This window comes from Schistocerca cancellata, chromosome 5, assembly GCF_023864275.1.
Source record: "Schistocerca cancellata isolate TAMUIC-IGC-003103 chromosome 5, iqSchCanc2.1, whole genome shotgun sequence".
Lineage (NCBI taxonomy): Eukaryota > Metazoa > Arthropoda > Insecta > Orthoptera > Acrididae > Schistocerca > Schistocerca cancellata.
In genome coordinates this window covers 52,752,277-52,767,028 of record NC_064630.1, presented here as the reverse complement: position 1 = coordinate 52,767,028, position 14,752 = coordinate 52,752,277, and the positions used below count along the sequence as shown (strand labels likewise).

The 14,752-nt window shown below is 40.2% G+C and overlaps 1 protein-coding gene across 4 annotated transcripts in view; it reads right to left on the bottom strand.

Moving 5' to 3' along the window:
• The window catches only part of LOC126187961 (band 7 protein AGAP004871), a 499,920-nt gene that overhangs the window by 38,650 nt on the left and 446,518 nt on the right, over positions 1-14,752 (bottom strand). For all 4 annotated transcript variants that reach the window (XM_049929341.1, XM_049929339.1, XM_049929340.1 and 1 more), the window contains exons 4-6: positions 13,873-13,955; positions 11,663-11,866; positions 11,359-11,414 (exon numbers count right to left, since the gene is read on the bottom strand). In XM_049929341.1, the coding sequence (XP_049785298.1) occupies positions 11,359-11,414; positions 11,663-11,866; positions 13,873-13,955 (343 nt within the window). The remainder of the gene's footprint in view (positions 1-11,358; positions 11,415-11,662; positions 11,867-13,872; positions 13,956-14,752) is intronic.

Here is a 14,752-nt window from a genome sequence, read left to right as displayed (position 1 = left end):
TTTTATAAGCAGAAAAGGACCATTCTACATCAACTGAGGTAACTGGGCAGTATTTGAATTTGGGCGCTATGTTGGCACTTATTGTTTCTGGTAAAAGTTCACCCATCCCATTAATAAAATTATCAATTTGGCATGAAGAATCAAAGCCCAGGTTTTCGTTTAAAATGTTTCCAAACTTTTCTTTAAGGTTTCTTGGGTATACCTCCTGCAGTGAGGAGTTCACTAGAATAATTTTACTCATTGACTGAGTAGATTCATTCAATGCCAAACCTAGAGTTTCAAGCCTTCTAATACTTGCAGGTATATGGGAAAAATGAGTGATAATCACAGCAATGTCTTTTTTAATACCAGAATCATTAAAAGCTTCCTTGCACTGGTAAACTGCCAAAGCCTCTGCACTATTGAAGCTGTTTACCACTCCTCTAGTGGCTTTGAAATGTTCATTGTAAAACATAGCTTGACCAGCTGTGTGACCAGTTGTGTGTCCCAATGAGTATTCACTAGTTCGGAGGTAAAGGCACATTTGGTGGTTTTTCTTTGAAGATCTTGATACAAGCAGAGGCCTATAGAAACACTTTCTTTGTTGATGAAATCAGTTTATTTAAATTCACAAATGTGGAATGTTCTTCTTCAGCAAGTCAATGTATTCCATGAGCAAAGCATGTCACATGAATCAAATTGGGATAAAATACTATGAGGGCTTTTCATGCTTTGATCATATAGGGAGCAACATCTGAAATAAACACAAACACCCTTTCATCCACAGAAGATTCTGGAAATATTTTTCTAATACCCTCATTCACACATACAGTGATCATAGAGTGATTTACTTTTTCAACGTCTTTTTAGGCCACTAAATGAGAAGAAGGCTCCTCTTTTAAAGCATCAACAATTAAATTTGCAATGTAATAGCCACAAGTGTCTTCCAGATAATGCTGTCCTTGAGTTCATTGCATATTTCTTCCAGAACATTTACATAAATTGTCAGTACGTAATTTTTACGCAATGTTGATTCATCTGGTATATTTTGATTTAAGCAGTATTTATGCAGGAAGCCTTTGAGGATAGGGTTTGTAAGTTTGTAAAGAGGAATATTGCTTGCAATGAATGCTTGACATGGATCCCAGTTAAACCGTTTTGGTTACCTTTGGACAAATCCCTGCTACTGCAACTTGCTGTTCTCAGAAATTGTTATCATAGTCCTTTCTTCTGTATTCTTGTGATCTGAAGACTTGTCTTGACATGCTGGTCTATTTGAAACTTTTTTTTGCATGAAACGTTTTTCTCACAAACTCGACAACATAAAACAATTCCACCATATGTAAATGTTCCAGAATGGTCAGCCATCCACGAAACGACATTTCTTTTTCAGGTGGCATGGCGCACAACGTGTCACACACTACACATTGTACACATGTTCAACTGTGTACAAGTAAATAGAAAGCTAAGCTGAAAAAAAGAAAGTGCTACTAAATGCTTACATAGTTTAATTTAATTGTTTCCGGCACATATGGTATGACAGTGGAGGGGATTAACCAGGGTCTTGGACACAGGAGCATTGACTCTGTCTACTTGTTCCTGTTCCTCTTCTGCAATGATTTCACTAGGAATTGGTCTCTTGGTTAGTGATTGCACACAGTTCTAGGTCACGGTAAATCTCTGAGACATCAAAACTAGATCGAGATAGATACTGCCCAATAAATTTTTAAAATATTGGAAACATAGAGCAAAAATATGTGCTGTCACTAATTTTTAGTTAAAATATGCAATAACCAGTGGAAAGGAGCCAAATATGCAAATGCATATGCAACAGGCAAATGCATATAATCTGGTCTCTACTGATTGGCATCTGAAGCCGAGCTTGTAAGTTTGTCAGTCATACCAGTGCTCTCCCTTGTCATGTAGGTTATGGTTGAGCTATCATCCAGTACCCTAGCTGTGGCAGTCTTGGGCTCCTCATAACTGTCTTCATCACTAGTTTTCAAATCGGTTTATTACTATTCTTTCAGTCTCCTATTCAATGAAAGAGTCATGGCACCAATATTCTTCTTCAGTATATTTAACCTTTGCACACTTCTTCATGATTAATCTGATTGGGATGTTTGTTCTTTCAAACCCACAATGGGACACTTTAGATACGGTTTATGACTATCCTTTTCTCTGCTACAATTCAAATAATTTTTATTGTAATAAAACATTATACAAGATGTATCATAGCAGCTATTACTAGTTTTGTGCCACAACAGAGGGCATGAAATTAAACATTTTTCTTAACACAGTTACGTCCGGTAATGCACCATTTTGATCTTGGGCTGGAATGTAAAAAAAGTGCTGGAAGTACTTCACTGCAAAACATCACACGGGTGTGCTACTGAAATTATTATAATCAAATGCAATGAAATTTGCAAATATATTTATAAATGTTACTTAAATTTGTAGATAGTGCAATCCATACTAATTCTGGCTAAAAATGTGTGTGGAAACCAGAAATATGAATGCATAAAATGTTTTTGGAAAAGAATTACACACTGGAGGCAGCAAATTAACTTACAGTGTCTGTTCTGTAATTAAGAAGCCTGTATTTTCCCACTTTCATAGAAAAACAATGTTACATATTTTAATATATGAAACTGCATAAAGAAGTTTCACAGAAGATATTCTGTGGCCAATAGTAACCAATTAGCTTCAGTAGTTGTGTGGTAAGAAAAACAGCTGAAGTAAAAGCATCTAAACTCAGAGTGATGAGCACTGGCTTTTGTACACAATATGAAGCATTACCAGACATAATATTACCAATGAGCAGTGTTTACATTCTGGTCCTCCACCACATCAGAAAATCAGGAACTTGTGGCAACACTGACGTGACATAACATCTCTGGCATGCAAAAACTCTTTGGGGTCAAGGTGGCCATTATGTTCTGTCTATGTGATACTTTAAATGTGTAAGGACATATATCTGAAGTGTGACAATAAATGTGCTCATTGTTTTAAAAAGTGGATCAACAGGTTGTTATTTATAATAAGGACCCAAAATTCCCACATTGGTGACCCCGACAACAGTTTGTGATGCCAGTGAGTTCAATAACAAAAAAAATTGTGTGTGTACAAGTGAACTGCCAGTATCGTCATGTGGCCTACACAATGAGGTATACCGCCACACAATTTCTATGGTCATAATCCGACCATGCCACCCACCTGCACTACACATGGACTTTATACATCAAACATTTTAAGGCCCTCCGACCTGCGAGTGGATTGCAGTAGCACAACACAAACAGACAACGCGTACGTACTGCCTGCCATCTTGCCTCAAGATCGTTCTTTCGAACATACAGGAAAAAGTGTGAAGAGAGCTCCGGACATTCCACCGCTAATGTCGCACGCTCAGGGGTGCGCAACCCCCCTCAGAACTTTGCACCAACTTTCGGAGCAGTGCCACTATATGGCTGCTACATAATCTGTGCCACAAATAGGTTCTGTGCCTGGCTATGCACAGCCTCAATTTTCTGATCGAACTGTACAGTGTATAGTGAATGTGACCTCTCCTAGTACCTCGCCCACTTTCGCTAGACATCAGACAGCAATAAAGACCGATCTGAGGGGTGTAACAGTTTATGGGCCCCCGGGTATACCCCCCCCCCCCCCCCCCCACACACACACCCTGCACCCCCGGCAGATGCCCTATTGACTGCTCCCACACCTGTGGCTCTTACACACCAAGTGGTTGTGGATTCCAAACCAACTAATTTACCTAAACTGCCGACTTTTGCAAAAACGCAGCCCAACACATGGTTCGCGTTAGGCGACTCTATTTTTGCCGCCACAGGCATTGACTCAGAAGAATCATGCTTTGTGTGTTTGGTGGGACATTTGAATGACCATTTGGATTTGATTAATGACATTGTGATCAGCTTGCCGCCATCACAGAAATATACGAACGCGAAAAGACTCATTTGTGAAAGACTTTCTCGAGCTCCAGACGAGATTATTCATCATATCATTCACGAGGAACACCTACACGACCTCACCCCATCGGGACTATGGCAATGACTCCACACCCTCGCACCTGTGGATTTGCTAACTGATACAGCATTATGGTCGATGTGGCTCGTCAAAATGCTGGAAGCATTGCAACTACAGCTCCTGCCACTCACCAACAGCACCTTTGATGAGAAGCTTTCGGTCGCGGATCGAGCTTCCAGGATTATTAACAGGCGAGGGCACAGCATGAAGAGTGGGGTTAGCGATCTCAACAGCACGCCACCCCCCCTTTTCCCTCCAGGATTCGGGCTAGCTCGCTTCCCCAGCGCACACACTTTTCGACAGTAGTGATACATGCCCGCCTTTGTGGGGAACCAGATAGAGCCTCCACGACATCTGCCATGACAACTGACACCACACTGCAGTGTTCCACAATGGACACAACCGACACCAAGAGCTGTACATCACCCCCGCCTAACGCAGCCTGGCCGCTGTGTTGGTTCCACGCCAACATCTTCCTCAATTGACTTTGACGCTCTTGCTTGAGTGCAAACAAATGATGACTCCTTGGCGAGCCTTTTATCTAACAATAATCACTCTCTGCGCCTGGGGCACAAGACATTCCCCAGCACACACTCAGAGCTATGGTGTGACACTTCCACTGGCGTGCCATGCCCCCTCGTCCTCTCCTCTTTGCGTCACTTGGTGTTTGACACAATGCACAGTCTCACCCATCCGAGCATTTGCACAACTACGCACATCATCACCGAGCTTTTCATATGGCCTTCGCTTCTCAAAGACTGTCGCGACTGGTGTCGCACTTGTATTTCATGCCAGCGGTCCAAAGTCATACACCACTGCGTGCCTCCCTCAGGTGTCTTCCGCTCTCCTTCTGGCAGACTTCGCCACATCCACATTGACATTGTCGGCCCCCTCCCGCAGGTGGATGGTTACCGATACTTGCTTACTTTTATCGACAGAACAACTAGATGGGTTGAGGCAACCCCTCTAGTCGATATTTCGGCCAAAACAGACGCCAATGCTGTCCTCTCCACATGGGTCGCACATTTCGGCTGCCCCCAAACCATTACTATAGACCAAGGCCGTCAATTCGAGGCTGTCCTCTTCACAAAAATGTGTGAGCTCTTTGGCATCACCTGCATTCGCACGACAGCTTACCACCCCCAATCAAATGTCTTAGTGGAGCGATGGCACCACACATTAAAGACAGCTCTAATGTGCCATGAGAAACGGTGGTTACACACCCTCCCATGGGTACTGCTAGGCCTCTGTTCTCTATATAAATATGACCTGCAGTGCTCGGTGGCCAAACTGCTCTATGGCGAGACATTGACCCTACCAGCCGAGTATTTCAAGCCTTCACCGCTCCAAGATACCATCGAATACCCCGTGCTAATCGAGAACATGCAACAGAGCACACCCGCTGCAAAAGCACACACTCTGTCTAAAACATTCTTGCACCAGCGGTTAGACATGTGTGAAGCTGTGATGCTAAGGGATGATACAGTTTGTGCCACCATGGAACCCCCATAAACAGGCCCTTACAGGGTACTTAGGCACTCGTCGAATACATTCGACATCTGTATCAAAGGCAAATCCTTGACAGTGTCAGTGTCTCAACTGAAGCCAGCGTGGGTCACTGCAGATGACAACACCTCCAGTGACCCGACGCCACCGACCACGACGGATGACAACCTCAACACTGCTGCCTCCTCAAGGGACGACACGCTGGCCACGTCCCCCTCCCCTAATGCCGGTAACCCTCACTGGGCAGAGTCCAGGGTCCACACCCTTCACCCCACCCTCTCCTGCTATGCCCGTCACACACTTCTCACCCAACATTCAACAACCCACTACCATCTCCATCAACATCTCACACTTTTCACCGTCTGACATCTGTATAACTACCACAAATGATTCTCTCTTAGTCATCCACACTCCACCCACTCCGCTGACGATGACACATTGAAACTTTCTGCTCTCCACTCCTCACCGATTCCCAATTCCTTAGATCCTTCCCTCATTCAATCTTTCATTGACGTCACGGGAACACTGTACATGTTGTACCCCATGTCTCCATCTATTCCCCCCACCCCCTCTGTCACCTCACGAACCGGTCACAGCATACTCCCACTGGTGTGGCACCGTGGTTACATTTTTCCATCCAAAAGGGCTCGAACTGCAACCCCGTCCTGTCCAGTTCGGCACGACAACTACACCCTCCCCCCACAACAGCCAGAGCCTCGTGCTCCGCACTGTGGGGGGGCGGGGGGGGTCTGTGGCAACACTGACGTGCCATAACATCTACGGCATGCAAAACTCTTTGGGGCCGCAAGTGTGACAATAAATGTGCTCATTTTTTTAACAAGTGGATCAACAGGTTGTTATTTATAATGATAAGGACCCAAAATTCACACAAACTCAAATGGTGACATGTTCTGCAATACAGGATAACAATGCATCTAACATGCAACCCAGTTTAGAACTGTTAATAGTGGCTTGATGATACACATGTGTATACTACCATATTCTCTGATTCAACTAATTGCACAATGAACAGCTATTAATTCACTCTAATTTCATGGTCAATATCTTGTGCAATGTGTAGTACCATAGTATAAACCATAGTATACTGCTGTTGAAGTATATAAAAGGCAAATATGGTTCCTCTTGGACCAGGTAAAAAGATGAGGGCTAGTAGAAATCCTTGGGTAACAGAAGAGATAATGCATTTAATTGATGAAAGGAGAAAATACAAAAATGCAGTAAATGAAGCAGGCAAAAAGGAATACAAACGTCTCAAAAATGAGATCGACAGGAAGGGCAAAATGGCTAAGCAGGGATGGCTAGAGGGCAAATGTAAGGATGTAGAGGCTTATCTCACTAGGGGTAAGATAGATACTGCATACAGGGAAATTAAAGAGACATTTGGAGAAAGGAGAACCACTTGCATGAATATCAAGACCTGTGATGGAAACCCATTTCTAAGCAAAGAAGGGAAAGCAGAAAGGTGGAAGGAGTATATAGAGGGTCTATACAAGGGCGATGTACCTGAGGACAATATTATGGAAGATGAAGATGAAATGGTAGATATGATACTGCATGAAGAGTTTGACAGAGCACTGAAAGACCTGAGTCGAAACAAGGCCTCAGGAGTAGACAACATTTCATTAGAACTACTGACAGCCTTGGGAGAGCCAGTCCTAACAAAACTCTACCATCTGGTGAGCAAGATGTATGAGACAGGCGAAATTCCCTCAGGCTTTGGAATACTCTCTTTGAAATTCTGAAGCTGGCAGGGGTAAAATACAGGGAGCGAAAGGCTGTTTACAATTTGTACAGAAAGCAGATGGCAGTTATAAGAGTCGAGGAGCATGAAAGGGAAGCAGTGGGACAGGGTTGTAGACTCTCCCCGGTGCTATTCAATCTGTATATTGAGCAAGCAGTAAAGGAAACAAAAGAAAAGTTCAGAGTAGGTATTAAAATCCATGGAGAAGAAATAAAAACTTCGAGGTTTGCTGATGACATTGTAATTCTGTCAGAGACAGCAAAGGACTTGGAAGAGCGGTTGAACAGAATGGACAGTGTCTTGAAAGGAGGATATAAGATGAACATCAACAAAAGCAAAACAAGGATAATGGAATGTAGTCGAATTAAGTCAGGTGATGCTGAGGGGATTAGATAAGGAAATAAGACACTTACAGTAGTAAAGGAGTTTTGCTATTTGGGGAGCAAAATAACTGATGATGGTCAAAGTAGAGAGGATATAAAATGTAGACTGGCAATGGCAAGGAAAGCGTTTCAGAAGAAGAAAAATTTGTTAACATTGAGTATAGATTTAAATGTCAGGAAGTCGTTCCTGAAAGTATTTGTATGGAGTGTAGCCATGTATGGAAGTGAAACATGGACGATAAATAGTTTAGACAAGAAGAGAATAGAAGCTTTCGAAATATGGTGCTACAGAAGAATGCTGAAGATTAGATGGGTGGACCATGTAACTAATGAGGAGGTATTGAATAGAATTGGGGAGAAGAGAAGTTTGTGGCTCACCTTGACTAGAAGAAGGGATCGGTTGATAGGACATGTTCTGAGGCATGAATGGATCACCAATTTAGTATTGGAGGGCATCATGGAGGGTAAAAATCACAGAGGGAGACCAAGAGATGAATACACTAAGCAGATTCAGAAGGATGTAGGCTGCAGTAGGTACTGAGAGATGAAGAAACTTGCACAGGACAGAGTATCATGGAGAGCTGCATCAAACCAGTCTCAGGACTGAAGACCACAACAACAACATGGTTCCTCTTTAAAAATCTGACAGAAAAGTGGGGAACCAGCTGTCTCAATCTTCATTCCACCTTCCTCACCAAAAATTTGGCTTTCAAACATATTTACACTCTTTTAACACAGAATATTCTAAATATCTTTTCTCAGTCTGTCTTTGCAGTGAAGCCTTTCACTTGTTACCTCTCTGTCACTGTCACTGTCTATGTCTTTCTCCCACTGTCTCATTTTTCTCTCATTGAGTTACAGTATATTCCAGTGCTACTGTCTCCTCTCACTCTTACACTGTCTCCTTTTGTCTTTCTTTGCCACTGCCATTGTATCCACAATACCTCAGCAGCTCAAAAATTCTGGGGTGTCCAAGTTATTTTTTACCCTGTACCCATGGGTTTAAAATTTCAATCCTAAGTACAACCCCTCCTGTACCTACATGTTATAGTTTGCTGAAGCCTGTGTGTGGTATCTACTTGTCTCTTTTTCTCCTATACTGTATCTGCTTTCCTCCCACTGCTGCTTCATCTCTCTCTCTCTCTCTCTCTCTCTCTCTCTCTCTCTCTCTCTTATTGCCAGTGTCTCTCACTGACCATCAATATCTCGTATTTTTTTTAAGAAGGAATTTTCACATTTGACTGTTGATTGTTCACTTTTTACAGACAGTCACGATTTTGGCTTTATAACCATTATCAAGTTCATGATGAAATGTTAACATGTGTCTCACCCATCTGGGATTTGTCATTGTCACAAAAAAATTATTGTTTCATAAGATGAGCTGTAGAGTTGCAGGGTGTGAGTGCACATAATGTACCCGACACTGTGCACAGTCTATAAGACCAGAAATATGTTCTTTCAATGATGACATGTCACAGGATGGTCAGACATATTTTAAAGTTTCAACATGCATGTGAGAATGGCTATAAAGCTGAAATCATTATTGGGTTAAATAAGTGAACAGTTAGCAGTCAAATTATGGAAATTTGTTTCAAAAAAGTTCTACATAACTGTGAACCACTGCAAAAGAAAAATCATTAATATTTCCCCTCTCTTCGGTGCCCACTAATACTGTCTTCACCCATCTCTCTTTCTCCTTCAACAACACTCTTTCTCCCTCTCACCACCATTGTCTCCTCCCTGTTTCTGTCCCACTGGTACTGTCTCCTCTCTCTTCCACCATCACTGTCCCTCTGCTACTCTCTTTCAGCAGAAAGAAAGCACAGATATGTTCACATGCCAAAATTTTTGGTGAGGAACATGGAATAAGGACTGAGGCAGATAGTTCCTCAGTTTTCTGTCAGTCTTTCCAAGAGGAACCTCCTTCTTGTTCTCTGTCTGGGACATTTTTCCACTGGTTTGCTTCTTTTGCTGGATAGAGCAGTGTAAGAAGCGTATAAAAATTGAATCCTATAGATCAGTAAAGTTTTGACAGTTTATTTATATACTTCAACACATTTATATACTTTGACACACATAAACAACAAATAAGTATGCATAATATAAGGCTTTTTTCTCAGTACTTTGCTCATTGACTGTAATTCATCGAAAGTGCTTGGCTTATGATTTGTATCAGAAAAGAGTAAAAACAACGTTAGAAATATTTAACTGAAATTTTGGTCTTTTATGTTTTACATAATTTTTGGATGCCATTTTCTTTACAGGCCTATCAAGTCCCTGTACACCTATGTGTCATCAAAAAACATTACAGTTCAGTCCTATTGTTCCAAACCCTTGATAATAGGCATGGATCATCAAAAAACATTACAGTTTTGGAACCATGCATTGGAAGATTATTTATGTAGGTTAAGAACAAGATTAGTCCCAAAACTATTGCTTGTGGGATCCCACACACTACATTCAGCCATTATGAGGTTAGTTTCATGCCTATGTCATAATCTGTCAATGAGAACGTCTGCATTCTGTTACAAAGGTAAGACTCCACCCAAGCCAGAAGGATTCCATTAATGTCATAACACTTTATTTTGCCAAGTAGATTGCTGATTACTGTAATAGAAAACTTGGTTTGTGCATGACAATTTTCATCCACACACTGAACTACATTTAGTGTATGGAAGACAGGAACTGATGGAGTCCTTTTGATGAGGAGTTTTTATGTGTCTTTAATACACTCCTAATCTTGCATCAAGTAATACCCCTCTGATGTAACAGTTGCAACATACTTGAATGGAAACAAATTTACAAGTGATTTTGAGGCTTTTGTGGTGGTGATGCAGTGGTTGAGGGAAGAGAGTAATTTAATGAACAATTGCGATTATTATACAAAATAGTACCAGAAATAAGTATTGGTTATATGCTGTCACCAAGTTAACATAAATGTAGAGTGCTTTAGAAGTATTTTTTGGGCTGTTGAAATTAGCCTTACAAGTGAACCATACAGATAATACAACAATCATCTTTAAATGTGAGCATTTTAGGTTAGGCTTTACCGTGACTGTTATTGACATTAAGAGAAACAACAAGTTTACTGTTACCAGTCACTGTTTATTTATCTCTTTGATGCATTTCAAAGGTTTAAACCACCATCATCAGGTGGATTTACATTTGTTAGTATGACATTTGTGTGTTAGTTGTGTTATAATTTTTGTTTATTTTTTGTTTTGGGAAGAACTTGTGGCACTGTCTAGTGGAGAAACAAAACACTATTTCTGAACATGGTTAGATATATGTTTAGTTTTTTGTCAAAATAAACCTAAAACCATGTTCTGAAATAGTGTTTTGTTTCTTCACTAGAAAAATCATAACACACACCCACACGAATGTCATGCTAACAAATATAAATCCACCTGGTGATCCTGGTGGTGGAGGTTTCAACTTTTGAAACATGTCATGGGGATAAAAAACAGTGACTGGTAACAGTATACTTGTTGTTTCATTTAATAACAAACATCTTATTTTAGTAAACATAAGTATTGTAGTGAGATTATTGTCAGCGATGATTTAATGAAGTTATATCTGAAACTGTCATGCAAATGTGGTTAGCTGTCAAAACTCCTTAATAAAATTACTCAAACAAACACTAATCAAGAAGATTACAAAGAGTCTTTGAAAAATTGGACTTACATCTCGACTCTCTCAACTTTGATTCCCCAGGCTTCAGTAGCATCATCGAGCGTCAGCTGGAACAGGGCACTGTGTGTAAGAAGACAGCCATCTTTTAAACAGGCCTACACATCATGCAATATTTCCTGAGGTATTAAATTACACAGTATTACAAATCAGATCTGAAGACCAACCTAAACAGAAACTACAACAAGTTTATGGTAAATTGGAAGGAAAGTTATCTACATACTAATATAAGAATTGCATAAGCAGCTTAATGTAGCCACTATAAAATTATAAACATTAATATATTACTTCTACTTACTTGCATTTGACTTGATATTGTATCCCTGTCACTGAGAATTTCATGGAGTGGCCGTGTGCCAAGTGTATTTCGCAAAGTGGTTTGTGCCAGCAGTCGTGTTGAATGATGAGCATTCTCCACATTGGCAACAGAAATAGTTGCATTTGAGACACGATAATACACCACAGCATCCACTGACACTGTCACACTGTCCTTTGTAAGAACCTATTTGTAAGACAAGGGAAACCAATTGTAAATTTTTTTGTTCAAGAGATCCTCTATTACATGCAGAGTGGAGCTGTAGAATGAGATGGTGAAGGGTTCAAATGAGCCAAACACAGGCATGGGAGTATTACTCCTTGCAGACTGAATATGGAGGTGGAAAACATTAACACAATATAAAGAACAAGAGAAACTGCTGACTGTGTAGGTATTAAGGACAATGCAATGAATACATGAAAATGTAATCTGAGACATATTTAAAGATACAAAATAAACTTGCTAATTGTGATTTTATTTTGCAAGATACTCTGTTCACTCATGTAATTTATATTTCAGAATACTGCTGTAAACTGAATAAAAGAAGGGAATGTGAAACAAATGGTGTTTACTAATAATTTTGTTGTTATATAACACGTTGTCCATATTTGAATCAAATGATTTGGGGAACCTTCTAACAGCTAAACTTTGTAGAGCTTCATGGAAATCCTACAGATGATTAGAATTCAGCATTTCAATGGAATTGTCATTATAATTCCTTTTATGTTCCTGCTTTCTACTGTGATTTGACTTGATATTAGCTAATACACTCGAAGAAGAAGAAGAAGAAGGGGAAAAAATGATGCACCACAAAGGAATTGTCTGACTGAGACAGAAATTGGTCAAAGTGATGTACTTGTACAGACAAACAAATTATTACAATTTCAGAAAAACTGGATGATTTATTCAAGAGAATGAGCTTCATAAATTTGGCAAGTCAATAACATGTTGGTCCACCTCTGGTCCTTATGTAAGATGTTATTTGGCTTAGCATTGACAGATAGAGTTGCTGGATGTCCTGAGAGATATTGTGCCAAATTCTGTCCAATTAGTGCATTAGATTGTCAAAACTCCCAGGCTGGTTAGAGGGTGCTGCTCATAATACTCCAAATGTTTGCAGTTGGGAAGAGATCTGGCAACCTTGGTGGCCAAGGTAGAGTTTGGCGAGCATGAAGACAAGCAGTAGAAATTCTAGTCGTGTGCAGACAGTCATTATCTTGCTGAAATGTAAGACCAGGATGGCTTGCCATGAAGTGCAACAGAATGGGGCATAGAATATCATCAATGTACAATTGTCCTAGAAGGATGACATGAATGGTGACCAAAGAAAAGAAATAGTTCCCCAGACCATCACTTCTGGCTGTCAGGCTATATGGCGGGCAACAATCGGGTTGGTATCCCACTGCTGTGAGAGGCACCTCCAGAAACGTCTTCAGCCTGGAATCCCATTGACTGTCTTTAGTTATGAGTACCATTTCAAACTGGACCCTGATGACCATTGAAGGTGTGTCTGAAGATGCCTCAGACAGTAGTGGGATACCAGTCTGACTGTCACCTGCCCGATCTCTCCAAATTGAACATATGGAGATAATAGGCAAGACTCTCCAACTAGTTTGGGATTTTGATGATCTATGCACCAAATGGACAGAAATGGCATGATATCCCTCAGGAGGAAGTCCAGCAGCTGTACAAACAGTGCCAAGTGGAATAACTATTTGCATTAGGGCCAGAGGTGGACCAACACATTATTGACTTGCTTAATTTGTGAAGCTCTTTTTCTTGATAATTCATCCAGTTTTTATGAAATTGTAATTTGCTTGTTTGTACATCACAAATCACATCTCCCAATTTCCTTCATGGTGTGTCTTATTTGTTTTGGTCTTAGAATTTATGTACAAAATTTTTGACCTTAGTTCTTACTTTTATGGCTCCAAGGTTTTTATCAAATTATGTGGCTCTAATTTCATAATCGATTTTTGAAAAGAATATCATCAATAAGGAATTAGGAAGGAAAGTAACATTACTCAGACAATAATAAAATGAAATCAAGTTCACCCAAAAATTTGTATTGTATCATCAATTAAATAACTAGTTTTCCTTATTTTAATTTTGTAAGGAGAGAAAAGACCCTCATGATTTAGGACATGCAGTACATATAAAGCTCTGATGATTATCTGAAGATATGTTCTTACCTCTTGTGGAGGAACATCATATGTTCGAGTTCTCAAGTCCACTCTAGCATAGCAATCAATGCAGGGTAAGATAAAGAAGATTCCTGTGGAAAAACAAATATATGTGAAACTGCCCAGCTCTTGTTTTTTGTTTTAGTTTTAATTAAAGATTCAGTGGAAATTTGTATCACAAATAACGTACGTCATTTGAAAATGTAAACTACCTATTTGTGAAATTTACGCATAATGAAATAATTTTCAAAAATAAATGATATTTTAGTTCACAGATGACCCACAATCTTCTTGTTTTTCTTTTCTTATTTCACTATAGGGTGGTATTACTGTTTGGCCAGATGAACCTCCTCATGCCATCACACCACCAAGGATGATATTTGTGCATCCTACCTGTCGGCATCAAAGTGAATCTCATGTTCAAGTGTGAGAACATTCGGCAAATGATTGCTTAGCATGCACATGAGGAACAACATAGGTGTTTATCTAGTCAGGTGTGGGGAAACCATCTAAAAACCACATCTAGGCTAGCTGCCTCACCAGCCCTCATTGTTAATCAATGAGACAGGTTCAATCTGGGGGAGACTAACCTTCTCAAATCCTGGAAGTACCACCTTAACACCCTCAGCTATCCAACAGTATCATATACAAGCCACAATAATACAAAAAATGAATGATGTAAGAAAAAATGACATGCTCTAAATCTGTATTTTCCAGGTTCCAACACGTGGCAGCTGGATTATTTGTGTGATGTGGCAACAAATCAAAAAGGTTTTAAATCAGTCCTTGATAAAATAAATTAAAGGCTTAGCTGTATTGTCTACTAGTTGAACACCAATAGTCAGTTTCTGACCTTCAAAATGACAGGTGTGCTTAGAATAAGAAGTCT